This window comes from Bombus impatiens, unplaced genomic scaffold (assembly GCF_000188095.3).
Source record: "Bombus impatiens unplaced genomic scaffold, BIMP_2.2 scf_0418, whole genome shotgun sequence".
Taxonomy (NCBI): Eukaryota; Metazoa; Arthropoda; class Insecta; order Hymenoptera; family Apidae; genus Bombus; species Bombus impatiens.
The window spans coordinates 1698755-1724547 of NT_176837.1; the positions used below are offsets into that span (position 1 = coordinate 1698755).

The following is a 25793-nucleotide window of genomic DNA, read 5'->3' on the forward strand; positions in this document are numbered from 1 at the left end:
AACGTTGCTCATTTTTTTATCGAAGCTAGACACGCATCTGGTCGCAGCTTTATTTCTTCTCGGAACGTGTTCCACGCGTTCGCCGATCCCGCTTCCGGTTTCCGCTAGACTTCCGGCTCGACGGCATCCGTGAAAAATTGCGTTTCGTCCGCTATTGCCTGACCGGTGAAGCGTTACGCCGACTGATGACGCAAGCCACGATGAAATCTCTTCTCTTACCGGCTCATGGTTCCATTTCCCCTCTTGCTCAGGAGCAACCTTTCGTCCTTTTGTTTTCGTATCCGATGAACACATGATCCCGGTTTCCGGTATCCTCGACGGGCCACGTTCTCCTCTTAGTCTTTGCATCCGACTTTTTTGAATTCGTCCTCGGCGTTGTATCAGAAGATGGTGTGTCCCCACTCTGCGCGGAAATGTCGACATCCATCATCCGAGGAAACCGAATCTCAGCACTTGCTATCCTCTCCTCTGCCACCGTTCTGAACGATCCTGGCGACTGTGTTGGCAATGGTTGTGAGACAGTGGTGAACGATCTACCAGATGGGAGATAATTTTAATGACAAGCTTTAAGCGGAACTACGAAAAGAAAAGTACCGTTGGAACTAGGTTTCAATGTTATCTTTCATCCTCATTCTGAATTATGGAGCGAATAAATCTTTGCTTCTCGCGTGAAAAATGTTATTAATTTTTTGGTAATATGTATAGATGGAAAAAGATATCGTTGACCGAGAAGTAAATATTTGGAGCGAAATCAGGAGAATGCAGTTATCGTTAGCGGATAGAGGAAAGGCAATTTCGAGAAGAAGACATGGAGGTTCGCATAAATTTGACGGAACACAGCACGCCATAAAACCAACTGCAGATTGTATGCGCAAATGCAAGGTGCATGTTCTCGTAGTCGTTTTTGCCAGCGTCCGCGAACCGAGCCAACAAGCTAGGCATCCTCTTGCCAACACTGTCTTTCGCTTCTTATCTCACAGTCGTAAAGTGCATTCGCTCTTGATAATAGTACGTAACGAAAGGCGACTCTCGAATTATCGCAATAACGCACTTTGCGATACATCGCCGGGAAACATTCCGCGCCAAAGGAATTCCCCTACTATATTCCTGCAAGTAAATGGGTCCATTAAGAAATTTAATATCTTTCAGTACGACTGCAGTGCTGATATTAGCAAATTGCGTACTATTTTTCGCAATATTTTTATCAGATCGGAAAGGAAATGATTATATTCGAAAATTTCAATATATATCTTTCATATACACTGAGATATATTATCAACAGATTTAATAAAATGTTTCTATCTGTATTTCCTATCGACGAAAGTTTTACGTTAAATACTTGCAAAATTTATTCACGAATATTTATATTTCCAAAAATAGAAGACATCAGTTTTTAAACGATAAACGAAGAATGATGCTGTGAACAGATAGAAGGATAATCTTTTCAAATTTCTATGAAACTATTGCACAAATTCTATCACGATTAATATGGAAATGTTCGTGTTCGTTCGTCGTCAGACGAGATCAAACGATCCTAAACCTAACGGCGTTGCACCAAAGTGGGAAAAAGGAAATCAATTTATTCTCGCGTTTCAATCGACGGATTAGAAGTTCTCGGGTATTTTTTTCCCCCTGAATTCGTGGAAATCGTTGCCAGGTGCGAGTTTATGCAAGTTGCCGGTTCCTGTTGTTCCTGGTGATTGGAAATCGCTTTTGTCGTTAAGCCAAATCGCATTTCTAGATTGCCTCGTTACCTCGAGCTATTCTGGACACCTCGGACAACGCCAACACGAGAACGAACGAGAAGGGATCGGTTAAAGCCTGTATTGCGAAAGCCTCGTCCAATTATCAGCGTCTACAGGGCTCAAAGCAGTCGCTCCTTTATTGTGTTTACTGATTGCTGACGACGCTCCCGAAGGTAGCTTCGCTTATGCGGAAGCACTCAATATCCAAACACCCGAATTTTCAGTCGACCCTCTATTGAGAAACGTCGTTCTCCGCTTGCATCAATACCAAACTGGGATTCCGTTTAACTTGGCGGCATATCAGTTTTAGCAAAATTGATGCACTTGCTCCCGAGCACTACGTAATCCTCTGTTATAACCAGATAGAGGAAATAGGCAAACCTTCGATGAATTCCAATTTGTTAGTCCTTTTATCCCATTTACTTGGTTGGTATACGAGTAAAAACTGTCATTTTTAACTCATAAAGAACACATGGGAAAACCATGATAATTCATTTAAAAGATTTTACTTGCTTACTTTTTTACTTTTATGTCATTTGGTAGTTTCAAAAGTGAAACGATTAATATTACGATTTATTTAATGTTGCTAGAATCGACAGTTTTGGAATCTCGCGATGAAATAAAAGTACAGTTCTGGTTACGTGGAATTGATTAGTAAATTTTAACGTTGCATATTATGTTCTTTCCCTGTGGCGTTTATTGTATTTATTATCAATATAATATATTGTATTAATCTCATGCGAGAAAATACTCTGATCGAATATTCTCATTGTTCATGATAGATAATATTTAACAAAGTTTAGGTACTTTTGTTATAAATCTTCTTCACATCGAACATACGCGATTCAAAGCAAATTGTCGATAGTATAAAGAATGAATAGTATAAATCGTCAATTTCAAACTTTGAAAAATCTGACCTAATATGTTTCGTAAAAATATATTCGATTTTTCACAGAATTTTCGATGATCGTAGAATATTTAACTATGCAATGCAATCAGAAAGGTTCGAAACTCCCTCGCTTTTATCAGATTCATATTTCATCTGACTATCAAGTAGTTTGATCGAATTTTCGCATCGTCTTATCGTTGCTCCTCCATGTACCGACTGACCGCGTTAGCAGGTCAGCCAAGCAACTTTTAAATTTCCCATGCACGGCGATACCCGGCCATTGGCATAACGAGAAGGAAACTTGGCCGACAGAGAATCGAGCCGTAAGTGGAATGGGGTGGCAGAGGGGAAAAAAATTCTTGCGAACTACTCACGACGGAGACGGCCAGGATGGAGAAGAATAGCGAGCGTTGAATAGAAAGACGGCGGTGGAAAGTTCGAAAATTCGTTGAAGCGAGGCCAAGTCCGACGTCGTATACAGAGGGCAGAAAATGGCGGACAGAGTCACGTTTGTCTTGGAGTTCTTGCGGGGCTTAGCGTCGCTCACCCCCGTTGCTACCGTTTGTTCTTTTGATTCTTTCCAGTCACTTCACCGCCACCGTCGTCCACCTACTCTCCGCCGTTACCTTCCAGAGTAACCCCGGCAATCTTTCTCGAAAAGTTTGGTTATTTAATTTCCTAGCCGCGGTCTGCAAGAGGAGCGCCACGTCTGCTCCTTTTCCCTATCCGCGTTAAGAGAACGTCCATCTCGTGTGCCCCCAGATGAACATTTTTTCCTTGTCAACCCTCTTATCGCGTGCTGCAAATGATTGTCGAGCTTCGTGAACTCCCTGGGAACAAATTACGTTTAGATTGATCAGTTTAAGGGAAACGTGACCTCGCATTAAAACTTTTACATTTCATAGAATTATTATTATTTTACTAAGTAGAAGTTAGTAAAATTATAATAGCACTAGCAACGATTACAAAACAAATTTACAAATTATCTATCTTAAGTTTCGTAACTTTGGAATTTTTAACGAAACTGTCGTGATATCGTTTCTTCGAACGAAAGTAATGCCACAAGCGAAATTTCGCCGGCTCAGAAATATTTCACCGAGAACGGGACGCGAGATAGCGTTTGATAAAGCACGCGTCGATATCGAAGAGACAGCAACATCGCAGAGACGGATACCCGACGGAAAAATAACGCGTCGTCACGCACAGCTTCTCACGATTACGCGGTCTCGCACGCGACGAAGTCCCCGGCAACGATTTCTCGGAACTGTCCCTTTCCCCGACGGTTCTTTTGAATGCTCGTTATCATGCAAACTGCGATACTGCGAAAAAACGTATCCGGTCGAGAGGGAGTTTCGAAGGAACGCGTATCGACTTCAATACGGAACAGCTTCTTCGCGACTGCACGGATAAGAATCTCTTTGGCCACTTTATAGAATCGCGTCTGGTCGTCTCAAGGCTTTTTCGTCGCGCCATTCAATAGTCACACGCTATCCAAACGAATCTTTCGACGCAAGGGTCCACCAGGGAGAACGTTCGGTCCGGATATTCGTTGTATATACAACCGCCTCGATGGAGCTGTGCTTGCAACTGCGATCCTTCCACTATGTTCGTTTGTATACGTACATGTTCGCAAACTGTGTGCACGGACATACCAGCGCCGACGTATAATTCAGTTTTACCCTGAAACGACTCATTTATATGCGTTCGTTTGATTGAATCTCTCCCGCGTAGCCCTGACTCCCTCTCCGCATCGTTTCTTTCCTCCTTCTCGTTCCTCCCTTTCATCTCGCTTCCACCACGCAGATTTCCACCCTGTCCCTGTCTCTGTATTTCTTTCTCCCTTCGTTCTCTTCGTTCTCTGTCCTTTGATCCCTTCCCCAAGTTCTTCTCTCATTTCGACTCTACCTATCTCTCATCTCTCTTGCCTTTTCTCTTGTTACCACCCTCGTCGACACCAACGCGGTTAGCTGTTTCAATTTCCCCTCGCCTCACAAAACTGAAAGGCGTGCCCATCATCCGCCGTGTCCTCTCGCTACGCTTCTATTTTTCGTCCTTCGTACACGCCTTTCTATCTTCTGTTCGCGCGATCATCGCTCGTTTCCAACCGTTCCAGATAGTCCACGCGACATCTGTCTCCGTCTGTCATGGATATATCGTTTACAGTTTATAATAGTAGTCTACGTTGTTGACGCACGTTTGAATAGGTCGATGGAATTTGATCGTTGCGCAGTACGATTGTTTGCCCGGTGTGGACGGTTTTCCAGGAATTTCCAGCGACTTTCAACTTTCTGTCCTGTTTATCGGTTCGTGCTTAGAGGCAATTCGGGTTATAGAAGCCTGCGAAACGATCGTCTGGGGGGGAGTAATGGCCAGTTGATTCGATGGAACTAGCTATGGATTGCTTCGACTCTGTTAGAAGCCTCTCGCGTTAGGCTCCGTTTAAGTTACTTTTTACAGGTTCCCCGATGGCGATGATATAAAGTTTCGTTGGCAAACTTCGACCGAGTAGACGTATCGCTCGATTTGTGACCGTTTATAGAAATCGAGAAGGTAAAAAAAGAAGAAAGAACGCCTATGATATTTCTTTGTATATATATATATATATTTCCTGCCATACGCTTTTCAGGAACACGTTCCATTTCCACTTATCGATTTTGCTGTCACTCAGGCTCTCTTTTACCGTCGAAATTCAATTTGTCACGCGGGCAGGCAGCTTACTTAAATTGAAGTTTACAGCACTTTCTGCCAGTATTTTTGTTTTACATCGGAGCGCTTCGCATCTTACGCGGAATTTTCACCGTAGACGCGCGAGATAACGCAATTTCGTCAGCCACCGGGGTGGAAACGCGTAAAACGCGACTGATTATCCGGCAGGAATCGAAACGACGAAGGGTTTCGTGGGAAGCGGGCTTGATGTAGTTCGGGATGTACGACTAATGCAATTATATCTCCACCCTCTGACTTTCGGTTCATGAATATCACCGTTTGATTTGTATAATGTCGAGTTATTGTTCCGGATTCGAGGGGAGCAACCATTTTATATCGAATATCTTCAACTAAATCGATTTCAGTGAAACGTGAAAACGTACGAAACTTTCGAGAAAATACTGTTTCGAATTATTTGAAAAAATAAAGATAACTACTTTCGTGAAACATATCTATAGAGTATTTTTGAATTGTGTGATTTTTTCCCTCTGAATATTCGTTCGAAACAACTTCTCCATTCTTTTCTCTCTTTCTCTTATCCTTCTTTTTTTTGTGACAAATGTATACTCGATAAAATTACGAGAAAGAACCACCTGGATGAAGCATTAATTGAAACGAAGAAAAGCTTTTTTTTCATGCATATTTCGTTATAAATTATTCAATATCGATGTCCTTAACAATATTACGGTGGACGTGGAGAGCGAAGGAAAGTTTGAGAATCATTACCGTCTCTGTTCGTGTTACCGTAGCGCCTTCAATCAAGCTCCGTTGTCTAGACAATTAACCGGACGGTCGATGCAATTAAAAGCAATTGTTACGAGCGTGTGTGTGTGTGCGCGCGCGCGCGACCGCGACAGTGCGACTGGGAATTAATGTTCCTGCATTAGAACAAACGGATCGCTCGCCAAATTCCCAGGATTTCATTAACAATTTTATTCTACTGAAAATTCATTTTTTATTCATATGCAGGTTATCGACGCGTAAATAAATTAATTAGTTATTATATAATCGGCTATTTCGCTTTGTTCTATTAAATATCAGTCGAAAACGTAACACGATTAAACGAAATATCAAGTTTCCTATTGGATATCTATCTATAACATTATTCGATTTTTCTCTATTTTAAAAATATTTAGATTGTCTCATCATCGAAATAACGTAACCTATTTTATTCTCACCTCGGTTATAAAATCGTATTTAATTCTCTAATCATTTCGCAATTTCCAATCCTTCCAATAAATTCATAAATTCTAATACCATTAATCATCAGACATTAACGTTGCACAAAGATTAGACGATTTTTATCTTTCATCGTTCTCGTCCACGATCGCTTTCCTTCCTCCGTTAATCTTTAAACACTCAAGTCTTTTTTGTGCTTTAAATGAAAAATGGAGATTAGAGAAAAGCAGTCCTTTCTTCGATCTTCATTATACTTGGATGGGATTTTTCGTTTTCTCGTTTAACCGGCGTAATTGACGTCTCGAGGGTCGGGAAAACCTCGGTTATCTCGGTGGCACGCATCGATCCGTCCCGTCGGCGCAAAACGCTTTTTAGGATAGGCCGTTTATTCCGGTTGCTTGCCGGGCTGGTGACTAATTACTTCGGTTAACTGCTCGTGAAAAATGCACTACTGGCCGAATCCCCTGAAACGGAATGTATAATCAGGCCGGATTGCTCGGCGATCGGGAGCAGAGAAATACGCGACGGGGAACGGCTCGATCGTTTCGAATGGACATCACTGTAATCACTGGTAATGCAGATGGCGGTAGTCCGCCGATGGGCGCATCGACAATCAGCTATATAATTAGCGAGGCCTCGCCCACCAATTAAGCTGCATTCATTGGACGCGATCGTTAGCCCCGCCGTAAGCATATTGCCGTGAAAAATGTATACGCTATTCGCTAAACGTTGCTTAACACGGTCGTTGACGCGATTATCGATCCGCTGATGAAAAATGACAAGGTATCGTTTCACCTCGCGAGTACATCGATGCTTTGCTGATCGATGCTGATCGTTATCTCGTGGAATAAAAATGAAAGAGTAAGAAACAGTATCAGAGATGACTCCGATATGGTCCGCTACAAGTCTAGTTGTCTTCTCGTTTTTATATCAATAAAAAGCATACTTAGATTTTATATAGTGCACGGGTGGTATTGTGTTGAAGAAAGAATAATTTTGTGATCATTCCTTGTTCTTGTTCGGCACTGTCAATTATCCTGTCAGTCAATGCAATACTATCGATCTCCGCGATACTGTTACTTATTCCGTGTTAGTTATTTTTGGGGAAATTGTGGTAACGTGAAATGGAGGTAAAGTCACGAGGAAAGTGGAGCGACTATGCCAATTCTTGGACTGTGTGTGTGCGTGCATGTGTGAATCTCAAAGTGAGCATTTTTTTGCAATTCCATGTTCGGTTTTATTTTAGATTGTTTTCTCTTTAATTTAGTTCTGAATATAATACACATATGCGAACAAAAATGTCAGTGAACGGATGAATGATCAAGTTTCTATTATTCATTCGTCTGCGTGATAAAATGAATTTGTTATTTTCACGAGCTGTGAACATTTTCAAGACAGTAGTATCTAAAAGTATCTAAAATTGACATAGAAATCATTGACAAGATCAAAACTAACATCGAGACCAGACAGGTGTAATTCAACATTCACGTTTGTGTCTTCTAAATATTAAGAATTAAGAGAAGAACGTTAATTCGTCTATAGAGAGACAAATAAAAGTAGAAACTAAAATTCGAGATACAGGTAGAGATAATGCATCAAAATATTATAGAGCGAGTATTAATTAAACACTGACAAAAACATTAACTGAACAATTTCCAATGTTTAAAGTAATTTTATTTTCCTCGATCCGCTACATTAAACACACGAGAACGTTGGGACACCTAATTGTGGAAACACTCGCAGGGACGCGAAGCGTAAAACCATGGCAAAACTACAGCTACAGGAAGAAAGTTCTCTGCGGTGAAACAACCGGGTCGAAAGAAATCCAAATTTCATTAACTGGCGGATCGATCTTAGCCACAGAGCGGAAAAGTACGCAATGGAAGCAATCGAACCTCTCTTTCAAGGGAATAGCACGGTCTTTATCGTCTGAAAAATCGAACAGCGGAAAGGTTCGCGTTCCTGTGGTTGTAACGTACGACATTAGCGGATACCTATCCCTCGTCGACGTTATTTTGGAGCACGGTAACCACAGCTCGTCCGGTAATCCTGTTCACGAGCTTGAAAGCTCTCCTCTCTTCTTGCCTCTTTCATTGCGCGTGGTTACTCGAGATCGCGGTCATTTCGAAGGTTTGCCGGGGCCACGTCGGAAGAAGAAGAAGAAGATTCCCTCTCGTTCGCCTTATCGAGAACGATTCTGCTCGACGAGGGAGCTCCGCCTCTCGCGATTACGCTATACCGACTTCCATTCCACTCTTTCGATTCTGTAAAGAACAAACAGCCACTGAATCGCGACTTCATCCGCGCTTTACACGCCCCAGTTTCGTCGTGATCGATCTTTTCTCTGTACAGGATTCCTCCTTGACGTTGTTACAAAACGACCGCGATCCGGCTGAACGATCGCGATGCTTCGTGCTGCCCGCTGGCATTCCGATCGAGAAAGAGAAAGTAAACGCGCTTATTTCGTACGATCGAACAAGATGTTTGTAAGATTGATACAGTTGGTGTACGATAACTTTTCTTTCTCTTAAGGAGGAACGTAAAGATATGGGATTTTAAAGGATTTATAAGTGTGTAAATATCACACAAATGTTTATGTCATGTTAGAACGATGAGGATTTATAGAGTAAGGAGTATATTTTCTATTTAAGGAGAATGATTAGAATTCTTTAATTCTTTCAAAAGTTTGTAAAAGATTGTACGGTTGATTCCTATAATCACTTAATGTTGGATAATGTGAAATATTATATGTGCTAAAAATAACTCGATCTATTACGATCAATAAAGCAGTTCCTTCATGATCAATCTCAATTTTATATTCAATATTATGCAGGAGTGTTTATTGATAAATAAAATATACTAGCTGTATTTTACACCTTTTACAATTCTTCAAGAAGACATCATGGGAACTCCTATCAATGTCTCAAGAAATCGATACGTTACACTTACGAAATTGCAAAAATCCATGCGCGCGCTAAACGTAAGCTCGTCGCCAGCATCGATTACATTTTCCAATAAAGTCGTTCATAAATCAGATTTCGCGCCCGAGACACCGGCCCGGACGTTAAATTCACCGCGCAAACTTTCGCGAGAGCCTCTTGCCCTCGGCTTTATGAAACCGCTATCCGAAAGGCGACAACGTGGTCCGGGCGGGGTGCAACGTAAAAAAACCCCATCGTCGTTCTACAAGGTTCATTTTATCGAGGGTTGGCGTGTGATCCATCTCTTTTAGACTCGCTCTACATTGCGTTCCCTGTGAGCCAACTATCCCTGACCACGATCGCGGACGCGCCTTGCAGTTTTCGCAGGGATGCGCCCGGGGAAAGTGTTCCACGTCGAGACGTCTTTTTCCCGACGTCTAATATTTTTGTTATTATCCCCGGACGTCTATCGCATCGATATGGAGGATGTATCGGCAGCTGTCGCCTCCGTATAAACGCTAACCGTGTGCGCGTATACGCACACTTGTACACAGGCATGAAGCTAGAAGGGACTAGGTTAACGTACGCGTTCCATGACGAAGAGAGAGTTTAATACGGACGGATGACCGTAAAGCCCCGGTTTCGCTAGGCAAAAGGAAGGTCGAGAGATATATAGAGGGTTGGGTGAGGCAGAGAACGAAGAGAGAGGGTGGCATTGGGGCGGTCCAGGTGTCGATATAATCGAGAGACTTGCTCGTCATCAAAGTGCCCCCGTGGTTCTCCTAGCGCAGCCCAGTAGCGACAACACAACGGCTACAACGGCGAAGCTGGCGGCCCTCGTTAACGCAAAAACGCGAGAGATGATGGATGGATGCTAAATTGCATTAATTAAATCCACCGTGACACCCTAGGCCGGCAGCCTTGGTATCACTCGGCGGCTACGGCTCGGGCCTGCTTGTCTGTGATCGAGGTGTGAGCCGTTTAAAGGGGTATGGGTCACTTTGATGATTACACCCCGTACAGACCACTCTCATCCCCTTTCCCCGTAGACGGTCTTCCTGCTCCTTCCTACTCCATCTTCGGGCCACTCCAACCTACCAGAGAGCCATTCTCGTAACCCATCCAGACCCGTTCATAGTACACGTACCTACCTTAGTACTCGAAGGTTCCGCGTCGAATCTCCGGCTGCACCGACCGAAGCAAAGACGTCTTAACTATCAAAGTCGTTCCCTAGATTAGGCCGCAATACGATACGATTCTGACAAGAGCACTCCTAGGAGGATACCGGATCCTTTTGTCGTTATTGAATGACGACCTACTCGTTGTTTCGCCGACGAAACCTTGGCACAATTTCGCGCGCCTCTATTGACTGGTTCCCTTTGATCGTGATTCGTTTAGCAGTTGCAGGGCCCGAACTCCGTGTTCCTCTGTATCGGAAAGTAATTTTCTTCTCCGCGCGAATCGATCGGACGTCTGGATTGATTATTCGCAGGTTTTTTAATACGCAGACTCATTGCGGGGTGAAAAGGACGATTATTCAGCGATGAAATGTATTTCTCTCCCGGATGAAGTCAATTATACCGGCAATCGTTATGGATTTTTTACTTCCAGTGACGCGCAACACCGCCTGGAGCCAATTCTGCGTTTATTTATATTTAATAGCTCCGTGGGGCGCCACGCGATCTTACTCCGGAGAGACGTGAATCGAATGAACGCCTCGTAACACTTTTTCAAATTCTTGCCTCCGTCTTTACTGAGTCATTCTGGAAGACCTTACGATACAATGTCTTTTTTTTTTATATAAAGCAACACTTACTCTGGAAATCCTTCGATTTTACTAACATTTCCTTCCAAGAAATGTGAAAAATGGTGCAAATGGAATTTAATTGAAAAAGTATCATATTCACCTTTTACAAGTTTTATAAGTCGTATAAGATCGTATCAAAATTATTCAATGTTATCGAAGAAGATGCCAAGAATCAAAAATCAAGTCAAAGTTATATATCACATACTTACGTACTACTTACATAGCCAGAATCTTCGCAAAGTTATTCATAGACAACGCCCATTTTCTCCCTTCGATCCCTCGTGAATCTTTGGTTCGATAGGATCAAGAAAAAAGTACGGCTCCATGAGGGTGAAATATCATTCTGTTTGTAGCCGTTGTATTTCAAGTTCGGAGGGAGGAAATTAAATGAGATCATCCTTTCGTTGTACCTTTTGGAATTGCGTCCTACGCTTTGATGTTCTAATTTGATCCGCGTCGGCGCGGGAAGGAAACACGGGGTTAAGTGGATTTCGTCGAATAAAAGAACACCGGCGCGAGACTCGTATGGCAAAGTAAGACATTATCCGGTGCCAGTGGCGAGAGGAATCGGTCGGATTCTGTTCTTCGACTTCGCGAACGAGATGATGAGATCTCGATGCTGTCGCGTACCATGTGTTTCGCCGCGGAGATAAGTGAGGGTTACGCTGCGTGGATATTGGGTATAATTTAGTAGGTTGAGACCTCGTCGATGTTTCATCAGCCGGAAGAAAGAAAAGGGTAGACGATAGCAGAAGAAAAGGGGAAGTTACGTTTGGTGTGGTATCGTGCAGTGTATCATGTCTTGATTATTTCCAGGATAAACGCGAATCGAGCGTGCTCCTCGGCTAAAAATCATAAGTCGGAATAATAAAAAGCAAGAGACTGGCGCAATTATCTCGCCACTCGCATGCTCGCGTGCACCAGCTGGATGGAAATCGTTGCCTTACGAGGCGTGGATCGATGTCGAGAAGCAATTGGGACGGTTAGTTTGTCGCAATTAGAGTTCGTAATGACGATCTAATGATCTCCGTGAATTGCGTTTCTTAGCCGTTGAAAGAGCGGCGCGAAAACGCGGTTAATATTTCATCCCTGTGACGCGTAACAACGTCCAACGATTAAAAGAGGAGGAAATTGGGTCGACGTAATTGTTGAATTTTTAAGTCGACGTTTCACTCTTCCCCTGCCGCTGCTTCTTCTCTCTCATTTGATGAACGCGCTGTTTGTTCAATTAGGCCAAGAGATTCGTTACCCGCGTAAATCATTTTTATTTTCATTGAAAAATATTACACCAGGGACGAAAACGTGAGAAACGGTAAAATTAGAGTGTCATGAGGGGACGCTTTGCTATTTAGGGGGAAAAGCGTGGAAATGCATTTTGAAACAAGCGGGAAAGACGAAAAATTTCTACACTGATAGAGCGCAACGAAACGCAAAGGAAATTCTGCTTGCCTCTCTTTCTTTATATTTTAACTCTTCCTCCATTTCTTTACCCGCTAGATTTTGTTGATCTTCGCGGGTGACAAATATTTTCGAATCGTACGTACTAAAGAGGGATCCGTCGATTTGCTCTTCGGAAGCGACGAAGCATAGCAGCTTCAAAGACGCAGAAGTACCTTCGCGGAATAAGAGGATAATGTGGACTCGATTTGGCGTTCTTGAATATTTAATATCTCGCGAAAGCCTTCTCATCGCGCGGCCGCTCTTTTTACGACAAACCAACCATTTGCTCTTGTCGAAGCGGAACTAAACGAAGAATCCGACTGTGTCCGATGTAGCATCCATAGGATACGCGACCGATCGTCGCTTCTTCTGATTGATCTGCCGTCATGGTGTTCAAGGAATCGTTTAATACTCTCGGATTTTATGGTTTCGCGGCTGTCAAAGAATCGTAAAACGGGAACAGGAGGGAATATGGAAATAACGTAAAAATATTTCCACTGGAAATACGGATTCGAACAGAGGCGAAATCGTTTTATTCGAACACGATTAAGTATACGAATACGTGGTTATCTTTTCAGTCGTGTTCTTCTCGAAACTAGATTTTTATTTTCTCTCCCGGGTAGAATTGAAACACAAACACAAGCGGAGGTTCTTGTTACTGATACTATGTACTTCGGAAATCGTATCTAATAAAACAGTATTTATGATCTTCAAGTCAACATCGAGATACCATTATTGCTTCAATCGATCACTTATAAAATTATATCGGTTCTTCGTAATACAAAGAACTGTTTAATTTATAAGATATTGCTACAGCATAAGAAAAGAGACATATATTCTTTCTTGGTCATAAGGACGAGATCCTATTAAACTGGGTTTCACACGTCTATAAATCAAACACGAAACATTAAACGGCAACTTAACTTTGCTAAAACTTATCACATCCCCCTTCCCTCGAATCGCGTGTTTCTGCGTTGCACGGAGGTCCATTCAGGCCTTCGTCGTTCCATAAGTCAGAACTTCCATGGGAACTTGCTGAAATTTAACCAGGCGTCGGGAAATTCACGGAGCCTCCCCCATCAACCGCATCACGAAATGCTGTCCGGCAATGAATGCCGCGGAACAGCCGACATTATAATGCCTTCTTTCTTATTCAAGACGAATCGTTCGTAAGAAGTTCCAAAGTTAAAACGTCGTTTCTCTCGGATGTGTCACTCATCTAAACATGAAAGGGTGTATTATACGTGCTCTTAGGCGAGAACCATTGCATTGCACTACTCAACGGCTGCTTCACCCATTTTCGATTACGTTGCATTCAGGAATAATAATTGCACACTTGCCAGATTGTATAATAATTTTGAGTGTTTTGAATAATGCATTTTTTCATTAATATGTGGAATATATATATATATATATATACGTGGAAATATTAATATGCAAAAAGATCTTGGAACTAAATAACTTAGAAATATATATTTTGATACTTCATCAGAAAAACAGTGGCGTTCTAAATAAATTATCTTCCATTTTTTTTTCGTCGTTATTACCAAATTGCAATAAGCGTATATTCTTGTATAGATAAATTTATTTATTGCCTTATTATACATTACAAGTAAATGTAGAAATATCAAAAACTTCTTTTCTTCTTCAACAATAGTTCTAACAAGTAAGTTCTGTGACTTCTTCTTTAGACTAAAACTGCCATAGGGATATAGTTCAAACGTTGCAACTTGGTAAGTAAATTAGTCCAAATGCTTCTTCGACAGAGCTCTTTGGCAAGAATAGAGATCCTGGTGTCTGCATGTGTCGTATCCTGACAATTTATATTCCAGATACTAACCACAGCAAAAGTCACGTCTATACGGACAATACTTTCAACGATCTTTCTTTCGAAACGGAGGAAAGGTTGAACGTTCGCGTTTAGAAGCCACGCAAGAGAGAGGATTCGTTGGCCCGGTAAGAAACGACAAAGGAAAAGAGGTAGGGGTGGCTCATGCAATTCTAAACTATTTCAATGAAATGGGATAGCGGTTGGTAGATTTGTTGGTCGCGGTGCAACCGGCTAGTTCCTAGACTAGAAGACAAGGCAAAAGGTGGAAGAGAGAGAGAGAGAGAGAGAGAGAAAGTTAAGAAAAGCCAGGCTTCTGTAAGGACTCGGCTCTCTTCCTTTGTTCTAAAATTCTTACGACTTCCCTTACGTCTTGCTAGGTTCCATTCTCCCTCTTCAGGGACGACAACAAAGGGAGTGGCCTGCGTCAAGCATGGTGGTAATGGCGGCACCACAGCCACTGGATGATACAAAATTGTTTCTTCTTTCGCGCTTGGTCGGGGAACACTTTGTAGGTAGCGAAACGGGCCGGATATGCCTTGCAACTTTCTTTGCCCGTCAGCTCAACGTTGGCTCAGCTAACTTCGAGGGTTTTTACATTAGCATATCGACTTATTCATACAATCCGCTTCTCTCTTCGTGTTCCGTGACGGATGAACGCGCGCGCAACATTCGTGCTCTCCTCCGGGCTATACGGGACCGTCGATGATCACGCCGTTGAAGACGTACCACGCTTTTTGAGGGGCTTTGAATTTCGCCTTCGACCCTCCGGGGAATACGTTACGACGTGTTTCGATACATTGATTTCGTTAAGTTCGAGTGCTGACTGCTGCGTCCTCAAACCGACTTCGAAACACAATATTAACTTTTTCGAACCATATTTTTAAAAAATTTAGATCGTATTGGTAGACGTAAATCGAAATCTCTACTTATATAAATATAGAGTGTTTTTAAATTGTACATGGACGTTTCACGGGGTTAATTTGGAGTATAAACTTAGCATCATTATATAGTACGGACAGTTTGTATTAATATTGGAAAAGTTCCACGTAGTTGAACTTTGTCGAAACAAAAATAACTCTATACGCCTATTATAACATTTGCGTCATCTTACACCATTAAACGCGATCGATATGTAGATCGCAATCGTCTTTACACACCGTATGTTAAGGGTTAAGTGAATGCACTTTTCAACGATCGTACAAGTTACTTGTAAAGAGAAGAAGGAGTTGATACGAGTGTCAAGGACTCGAAACATTAGACACAGAAAAATCTGCAATAGGGGGTAGATAACAGGGTTTCACGATAAATCGGGGACACTTCATAATTCAAGCGTTTGCAACGAGAGTTGAACGCTCCAGAGAGTCCAATTCGGAACAGCCGTTTCATTGGTATGTCCGTATTGGCCCCACGTAGTCGAAAATTTTTCATACGAGCTATAAAAAGCGTCCCCGGGGCGAGGGTTAAGAGAAATATCAGGGGTGATGCTTCTTCGGACATTCGTTCAAACTGGTAAACGACGAGCGACTCGGATTGGAAAGAAACTAACGTGGATCATAGAGTCGCAGAGCACGAGCAGCGCTTGCCGACCGTGGCCGAAGTTTGCCGAGCGCGGCCGACCGCCTGTGAACGCGGCAACTCTCATACGACTGTACAGTCGTGCCGCGGCCTCCATACAGGGAGGTTTGTATAATCTGTGCCGCTCGCAGCGCTCCGTTTCGTCGTGAGAAAGCGTCGTAAGACGCGTGTTCTATCTCGACACGCCGATGGACACAAAACCATGTTGTGACACTTGTACGAACGATCGTTCGACAATCGTGATGTCACGGGATTAAGGAAAGGCTGGCTCGTTCGTGGAGTAAAATTCGGCGACTCGATCGTGGGCTGAGCAACAGATGTGACGTCGCGGGACGCGCTCTTTATATTTAGTTGCCAACGATTTCCTCGGTTGTTTCTTCTGACGCACGAATATATACGTATACGTTCTCGTGTGTCGGTTCAACGGTCGCACGCGACTGTGTATTACTTCGACAGTGACGTAATATGGCGCGAACGAAAGTGTATCACGGACGTCAGTGACATAGAGCTTTACGTGGATAGAAGGGTTAGGTTGCATGTTTAACCGTTTATCATAGATACAAGCCTTGAAACGATTCAGAGGTATTCCGTTCCTATTAGCGATCTTTACTTCGTAACTTTGCGTGTACGATCACGTTCGTGTATGCCACGTAACATAGAAGAAGAAAAAAGAGAAAAAATAAGAAAGAGAAAGTGGAGAATCTTGATTGTTAGGCCTGTATCCGGTGCTCGCCGAACGACCCTATCTCAAGGCCCTCTACCTGCGACTAAGAATACTGTAAGGACACGAGGTACTGGCGCGTCGTTTCTGAAGCAGGAAAGAGAGGCACAGGAAGAATTCCTTTGTCCTCGAGGGCACAGTTGGTGAAGCTGGTGGACGAGAAGCGGCGAACGTAGCGGCCGAAGTGGAAGGGAGAGAAGGAAGCACAGCACGCGGTCGAGTTTCTACCTTGTCGATCGTATATACCTGGCGTGCGTGAAAGAGAGACGGCGCGATCGTCGGTGAGTGAGACGGACAGTGAAAACGAGCCTTGTGGCATCGGTGAACGTCCGTCAGCGCGTTGCCAACGGCAAAGGGCAACAACCACGCCGTGAACACAGATTGTAGCGCGCTGTTAACCAAGGCCAGGTCGAATTTAACGCTACAATACGCATTTTCACTTGACAGTGACCTTTCCTGTTCTCTCTTGCGATTCACGAGAAATTTTCAATCGGTCTCGATACGCGTGTTAAGCTTTGTAGTGTAATGCCTTTGGTCGAGTAGCGTCAATTGTGCACGCTTTTCGTTTGAAACTCGCGCTTCAAAGTGTCCAGCTGGGTCTGCGTGTGTCCTTTCCGTGAATCGTGCCCGAGGATGCAACGACGAAGATTACCGGATGCCATGTTGCTGCTGGTCAAAGCAGCTGTTCTCGCAGCTGTCTTGGGACTGTTCCTGGGATCGAGCCATGCAAACAGGCCCGCCGGTGCGCATCCCGGCCACGCGTACTTCGAGCAACCTTGCTGCGGACGCTCTCATCTCAGGCATCATAAAGGTTAGAATCCTACATACAGCTTTTTCCTACTTTTTTCTTCGAATAGGTGCGGTTAGGATTAGTGTGTTAGCATAGATAGCGGATATGCTGGACGTGTTCGGGGAAACGATCCTGTGTTTACATAAACGAACTGTATCTCGTAGTTCGAGCGATAAGTTGAATAAATTCTATAGAAAGTATTGTTGTGTGCAAGCGACATTACATATATATGTGGTGTATTTTGAGATAATTCGAAGGATGTTTTCTTCGATGGAAGAGGAAGATTTTAACGTAATTCTTGTGGTAATAGGAAAATGTTTCTGAAAGTTGTTTAGGTTACTCTGGGTTTAAATAAAAATGCACAATTTTTGTGGTATATCCTGTAGATGGAGTTAATACGTAGTTTGTAGCATAATAATTATGGCGGTAAAGTACAAACTGTGTCGCTAAATATAAATTGCTTTAAGATGAGGATTTTTAATCAGTATAATTAACAATCACCCGAATCGATAGATTTTCTCTCTATGATGTTTTTGCTGTTACGCAGCAGAGTTTGATCAAGTGTATATTTACAAACAAGTGGTTCGAAAATCGTATTTCTGCATGTTGTGTTTACCTTGGTATGATTAAATCAATGAAATGAACGATCAAACTGAAATTTTCTGGATAAAAGAGAAAAACAATTATCGAACGTTCTATATTCTATACTATCAAGCTGACTGAAATAAAATTTCGCCTATATTTATTATGCAACAACCTAATATAACTTGCAAGTATATGTCTAATCAAATTCAAAGAAAACACAAGGCTCGCGTTTAAGAGTCCAAAGAATTGACTTTTATTCTTTCGAGTTAAAAAATTCCAACAGTGCAAGTTCAATTCAATTAGAGTATTTTGAAGGAGTGAAAGATTTTGAAGTATTTAGGATATCTAAACAGACGTGAGACACGTAATACGATGTTAGATAACCAGCTCGCGTAGTTAAAGTTATACAAGTGTTTTTATCAGTTTGGAAAATCTTCGACTTGGCCAATTACTGACTTAGAATTTCTGAATCTTTGTTTTAACGAATTTCTCAGCACGTGATGTAAAGTTCCTTCGGAGGTTATACGCGATTTCCTATGATTTCAAGAAAAATGTAAAATCACATTAAACTGCCTTGAAGTGTATGTAAGTAGGTTCGTAAAACGGAACATTGGAAACACGGAAGAATTGAATTTGGAGAACACCCAAAGTATAATAAAAATCGGGCTCGGCCATTTGCCGCTATACGAAACGTAATACCTGTCTCCTGTAAGTTGGAAAAATCCTGGGGATCTTCGAACGGATTTAAACTTTCAGTTCAAGCATGTCTGTTTACCGACTCGCGTTCAGAATTCATCAGTAGGGTACACAGTTTGTCAATCTTCCCTTAAATCCACCGGACGTTCTATGTACGTCCCACTGGTGAAGATTTTCACCAACTATGAAACTTCCTTTCGACCACTTGTCTCCCGAACTAAAATATCGAAAACTTTCGGCTGACAAACTTCTACCGAAACGTCGGGCATTATCGCTTCGACATGTTCGATAGCTAGCGAAAACTGATTCACAATGCGCTTTTCATTAATTACCGGGTAATAATGATTTCGTTGCATGCGTCGCCTGGTACCGAGTACTTGTCGGGAAATCTCGCGGAACAATGTGTCGTTACTGCCACGTAAATACCCTTTCATTAATTAATATTATGAGTTTCACTTCTGTCGGCCGCTCTAAATACCAGCTACCCTCGCGTTCATGGAACAATGTGGCCCGCAACCCGTATAAATCGCCAACTTTCAAACATTCCACATCGTCCGGTCGGCCTTTGCCTATAAAAGACCAACCCACAGACACCCTCGGTGGCTGAAGGTTAACGAAGTCTCCGGTGGTGGTTTACTCTTGGAATTTTCAATGGTCGCGTGAAAAAAAAAGATCGCTTTTCGCCACCGGTATACATGTACGAGGACAGTAAGGGTGGGATTAAAAGGGTGAAGTTTTTTCTTTAGCCGGAAGGGGGTGGCACTGGCGGGGTGGACGGCGTAGAGATAGTGGCCGACCCCCACAAGCGTTCTCTTTTTCGCGGTAAATCATTTAGGAGGACACGCCGGTACGAAAGGGACGTAAAAACGACGTAGCCTGGTACCGAAAAGCCCGTTAGCATACATCACCAATATTATCTCGGGGAGGGCCCTGCCACACGATATTACCGGGGCTTAGAACGCCAGGACTGACTTCATTATGTGCCGGGGGAGAGAGAACCGTCGAATGGAATGTGGAATGGTTGGTTGGTCGGGCAGAGCCGGCTGCTGGCTGGTTGCTTGGCTGCCTCTCTGCCAGTTGAGAGCCACCGAACGCAGGCCCCTCTCTTTTCCACGTATGCATGCTCTTCGCCCTGTACATGCACGAGTTGTATTTGGAAAATGCGTGGTTTAGAGGCGTATGAGTTTCGATGGGGATGCAGGAGAAAGGTAGCAAGTCGAGGGTAGCGGTGCCACACGTGAGAAAGGTGGTCCATCGGTGGCGCTCTCGCGCGGAGAGCAACGGATGGGAGCTTTCCGCAAGAAATTTTTCAACTCGCACACCGTCGACCAACAGGCCAGACGAGACACGAAATTCTCGTTTAGTTTTTTGTTGGTCGCGCGTTTCGCTTTCTTTGCTCGCGCGAACGTAATTTTAATTGCGCGGTTGTCCGCCTTGTTATGCGAATTTGCTCGCCACTTTTTCCTCTCGTTCCACGCGAAATTGCTGTTACCGAGGCCGGAGGGAACACCGAACCTCTCGTCGAGTTTCTCGTTTCTCTCTCTCTCTCCACCTTCTCTCGCGAGGTCGTACCAGGTTGGCCAGGGGCGAAACGAAAATTTTCACCCGTTCTCCTTTTCGTTGTTGATTCCACGCTGCTTGGTTTATCGCCTACGGTTGTTTCTGGCATGGGGGTTTGTTTCATTATCGGTTCATGGAGCAAATAGATGTTAGGGGTTCTCGTAACGATAATGTTGAACCCTCGATCTCTCGCTCGATTCTCGGACGAATGGGCCGTCTAATCTTTTGTTGAACGATTCTGCGTTCGGAGTATGACGTTACATATTCTGCGTGCTGCTAAACTGCGTAACTGAAGATATATAAATACCATGGAAGCGTATTCTATGTGAGTTATTGTAACGCGAGATCGACGATAAGGGAGCATTACGTGCTGATTTCTGCAGAGAAATCGATGTTGATAACGTGCTTGATAACGAACATTCGTGGCTTTATGGACGTTTTATAATGTGCATATAGCATGTATATAATGAAAACTTCTAATGCATTTTATTTTTTAAACATTTCATAGTTGACATGCAATCAATTTATGTAAAAAGTCTTTTGTCTAGTAACGCGATAGAATAACGTATTGAAAATTCCTGTTAGCGCAGAAAACAAATTTACATAGGGCAGAGTTATTTTTATGGTAACGTCGTTTTTTACAATTACCTTTTCCGCGAGTGTTTTAAATAGCGGAAATGCGCGCTACTGGATGCAGAACACGTCTACTTTTTCATCGCGCAAAAACTGGAATATATTGCAAAACCGCAGGTCACGGTTTTCCGTTATTCAGATACCAAACAGTACGTTAATTTAATCCGCACTTGTGGCTGCAACTGTACGCCATGATACGATCATGAATCGTAAACCCCAAGTATCGAGTCTCTCTGGTAACTAACAGAACGGATATTAATTTCGACGAGCTTCTCAAACTGACCCATTGATCTAATTTGCACGCACATTTCACGTGTAACGTGTTCTGCCTGTATATCCACCTAAGATGAAATGAAATTTACGCGAAACGCGTCTAACTTGGGCAAACGCGGTTTTCCTCCCTTTTGATTGCTAACTTGTCTTTTTCTTAATTTCGTAAGTTTGTTGGTAGCAGAGAAGTTGTCGTTGTACAAAGTATCAAAGAAGTATCACAGAAGTACGTGAATTAGAAAGTATGTTGTATATGAAATTTCTGGAAACTTTTTGTTTCAAATGAACGAAGGATAAAGTTTAAGAAAGTCGAAAGATAATCGTAGCAGTTAATTCTTTTTTACCGGTAAAGATAAATTGTGGTTTTTTGGTTACACGATTTATTCTAAGGTAACACAACTTCTGAGTAACTATCGTTCGAGGAGAGAATTCACAAATTCAAGAAGAAGTTTCGCTGCTAATTTATCAGATCTTTATAATTCGTTTATCGGCGATGCAATCTCCTTTGATAAACGGAAACTCGAGGTAGTTTTGAAAAATAACCCGATTGCCGATCGAACGGCAACTCCTCGAGCTGTTTCGAACTTCGTAGACCTTCGGTCGAAGGAAAATTTTCATAGTCGGAAATCGTTCCATTTAACGAGCCGTGTCGCGAACTTTCTTAGAAAGGGTCACGAAATTTTATAAACGAAAAACTGACCCCGACTTCGATAATTAGTCCTGGCACAAGAGAGCCTTCACCCTCTTTCTTTCTTTCTTTCTCTATTTTCGCCTGTTCTTTCCTTCCCTCTCTATCTGCTCTCGTACAAGATTTGCCCCGACTCCTGAATTACCCCGCGTAAATCCTTAATTCGACCGTAAACTCAAGGAGCTTGCCGGGATACTTTCTTTGCTCTGCCTAGAAATCTACGAATGATGTTTGCGTAAGTATCCAGGTAGAGAGAGAGAGAGTGAGAGAGAGAGAGAGAGAGAGAGAGAGAGAGAGAGAGACAGACAGACAGACAGACAGAGAGGGACAGAATTATCGAAAGGTGGCGGCGAATCGCGGAGTTTGAAAACGAGAGAACTGGCCGACAGTCTCGATGAGAGAGCTTCCCTTTGGTCGTCGCCAAACGTCCTAAAGATTTCGAAGATTAAAAGCTAGCACATTCACTGTCCTTCCTACTCCCTCTCTCTGTCTCACGAGGTTTCGTCCGAGCAACCCTCTCGAACGCTCGCAAGGAAGGCCGACTGGCTAATGAAGGATGATAGCAGAGACTCATCTACCATGCGGTATTTGAAGCCGCGCATTCCTGTGGTCGAGACCACGACCCCCCATGAATGCCGAGACATTGACTTTGCTGGCCGTGCTCCGGAAGTTGGAACGTGGCTCCTCGAAGCTTTTGGATGCGGCCTGTTCAGCCCCATCGCGGTTGAATTATCCTCTTTGAAAGCCTCTTGCGCTCTACCTCCTTCAAGATATCCCGTTGAAAGAGTTACCGATCCTCGGCACGTATTCATCCGAGAAATCATTAGCCAACTTTTCTTGTCCGGTTCAGGCTGTTTGATGAGAAGGAAGATTTTCGTTCTACAGGACAGGGGTGAGAAGATGCTGAGAGAAGGTTAGATCGACTTGGTTCTTTCGCGTATTAGTCGCGTGCCATGTCGACTCCGTGTTTTTGCGTCGGCCGCGAACTGTAAGTTTCTCTTACAAGTTCTCGAAACCCTCGATGAAACGGAAACGCGGGAGAAAAAGCTGACTGTAAGAGTTGGAAAAGGCGCGCTACGGTTGGCTGTGCGAAGAGCGGACGATGAGTCTGAGGGCGAAGAAGAGGGAAAACGGAGAAAACGCAACAAAACAGCAGTTATTTTCCGTCTTGGAATCCATAGATCGTAGAGAAGTCTGTTTTAAGGTGGCGACGCCAGTCTGTCCAGATCATTGGCTCGATGAAAGAGCAACAACGCGGTAAAAATTCGAAACAAATTGGAGTCTCAATTTTTGCCGTTGGTGTATAGCAAATTCTGTTCTTCTTTATGCAGATTTTTGTAGAGCGAAATCCAGTTTCTTTTTATTGATTATTAGTACAAAAAGTGGAGATTATTACTGTAAAGAAAACTGTCTGCCTTCTGAAGATACATATTAGAAATACGTTGATCCGAATTCTTTTACAGAAAAATGTTGTACGGAGAAATCTGAAAGTAAGCATAGTACGTATAATTTAATTGTGAGTTAAAAATTAGAGGGTCCTTCTCCTTTCTGTTTGAACGATGCTTTCAAACGCATCCTCGCACGGCGGCTGAAAAACAAATCGTTTACGCTGCGGTGGTTTAGGAAACCATCGAGATAAATTAATCGGCTCGCCCGGGGCAATCCTCCTAACTCGAGCCTGGGTAGCAATTAAAAAATAATTTCCCTTAAGGAACATTCAACCAGACCAAAGAACACAGCGCGAGTTTTAATTAACATGCAGAGGAAGCTCATCCCCTTTGGTAAAGAGTTACCTCGTCGAATTAAAAACGATACTTCGGTTACGTGTACGCACAGAAAATCCGACGAACAGTAACAACAACGACAGCTTGTAGAACGGGATGTCCAGAATGAGGGAAAAAGCAGCTTTACCTGCATTAGCTCGCGTCTTTTCTTTACTTTAAGCGAAATCCGGCCGCGATGTAAGCTTAGCTCGTGTTTGGCGCATGAAGCGCAAGGCAAAAAGGTTGGGATAGGGAAAGCCTGACGACGACGAAGACGGGAACAACGAAAGAGGAACGCAACATCGTGCCGGTCTTGTCGGATATTCCAACGACAGGATTACAGTCACCCTCCAGAGTGCCTTCCTCTTCTTTTCTCTCCCCTCCCTCTCGCGTGCCATCTCTTCACTCTCAGCCCCCTCTTGCCTGTCCTCTTTCTCTTTATTCCGCTGGAAAACACTTTGTAGCCGGCGTGTAAACGTGCGAAAGTGCCCTGCCAGAGCGCTCGACAAGAGAAAACGATTCCGTGAAGCGAGACCAAGAGAGCCCCGGTATTCCGGACGACGATAAAAAGGATAATGAGGATATAATGTGGCGCGCGGTGTTCCGGATGTTTAGGCGAAACGCGCGTTATCGCGTCCAGCTGGTTAAGGTGTTCGTGTAATGAGCGTGCAGAAAGGAGAGGAAAAAAAAGAGCATCAGATTGCGTAACCCGTTGCTGCCGCCATGCGCCAGCCGTACTGGCTTTTACGAAAGAGAAAACGCGCATCGTGCCACGAGGCTCTATGGTCCACTGGAATTTTAATGAAATTTTTGCCTTCGCCATTGGTTGGTCAGAGAAAGGGATAGATAGCAAAAGAGAGAATCGCCCTTTTTTTCTCGCTACCAAAACGATTCAGCGAGCTTCGATTCCATCCACTAGTATATATTCCTCGATGGACCATAGCGTGGAAAATAGACGCTCCTAATGGTCGTATGTTCGTTCTGTTCCTATCGACACGATTTTCGCGGATGCAAATCACATCTATTTATTATTTCACGAATGGTGCATTTGATGCGAGAGAGAGAGAGAGAGAGAGAGAGAGAGAGAGAGAGAGAGAAGTTTAGAGAGAGAGAGAGAGAGAGAGAGAGAGAGAGAGAGAGAGAGAGAGAGAGAGAGAGAGAGAGAGAGAGAGAGAGAGAGAGAGAGAGAGAGAGAGAGAGAGAGAGAGAGAGAGAGAGAGAGAGAGAGAGAGAGAGAGAGAGAGAGAGAGAGAGAGAGAGAGAGAGAGAGAGAGAGAGAGAGAGAGAGAGAGAGAGAGAGAGAGAGAGAGAGAGAGAGAGAGAGAGAGAGAGAGAGAGAGAGAGAGAGAGAGAGAGAGAGAGAGAGAGAGAGAGAGAGAGAGAGAGAGAGAGAGAGAGAGAGAGAGAGAGAGAGAGAGAGAGAGAGAGAGAGAGAGAGAGAGAGAGAGAGAGAGAGAGAGAGAGAGAGAGAGAGAGAGAGAGAGAGAGAGAGAGAGAGAGAGAGAGAGAGAGAGAGAGAGAGAGAGAGAGAGAGAGAGAGAGAGAGAGAGAGAGAGAGAGAGAGAGAGAGAGAGAGAGAGAGAGAGAGAGAGAGAGAGAGAGAGAGAGAGAGAGAGAGAGAGAGAGAGAGAGAGAGAGAGAGAGAGAGAGAGAGAGAGAGAGAGAGAGAGAGAGAGAGAGAGAGAGAGAGAGAGAGAGAGAGAGAGAGAGAGAGAGAGAGAGAGAGAGAGAGAGAGAGAGAGAGAGAGAGAGAGAGAGAGAAGTTTCAGTCAATTCGTGAAATAATGAAACGTTGTTTCGATTGTTCGGTCGGTGTGTGCATGTGGACCATGCTGATCGAAACGTTGGAAAACCTGGTCAGTTTTTTGGATACATTCCTCCTCAATGCAGAGTTTTGCGCTGAAAGCACTGTTAATTCGCCGTTTAAATCGAATGAACGTCGTATAATCGCGTTCGCGACTGCAATAGATTTCTCGTACGCTAATTCAGGAATT

The 25793-nt window shown here is 43.4% G+C and overlaps 1 protein-coding gene across 4 annotated transcripts in view; it reads left to right on the forward strand.

The window, feature by feature from the left end:
* The window catches only part of LOC100747772 (semaphorin-2A), a 564473-nt gene that overhangs the window by 282755 nt on the left and 255925 nt on the right, over window positions 1-25793 (forward strand). Inside the window, exon 1 of one of the 4 annotated variants that reach the window (XM_003490242.4) lies at window positions 16164-17625. The exons of the other annotated variants lie outside the window; for them this stretch is intronic. Coding sequence (XP_003490290.1) covers window positions 17448-17625 — 178 coding nt within the window. The 5' untranslated portion in view covers window positions 16164-17447. Of the gene's footprint in view, window positions 1-16163; window positions 17626-25793 lie in introns of those variants that run through there. 4 annotated transcript variants of the gene reach the window in all.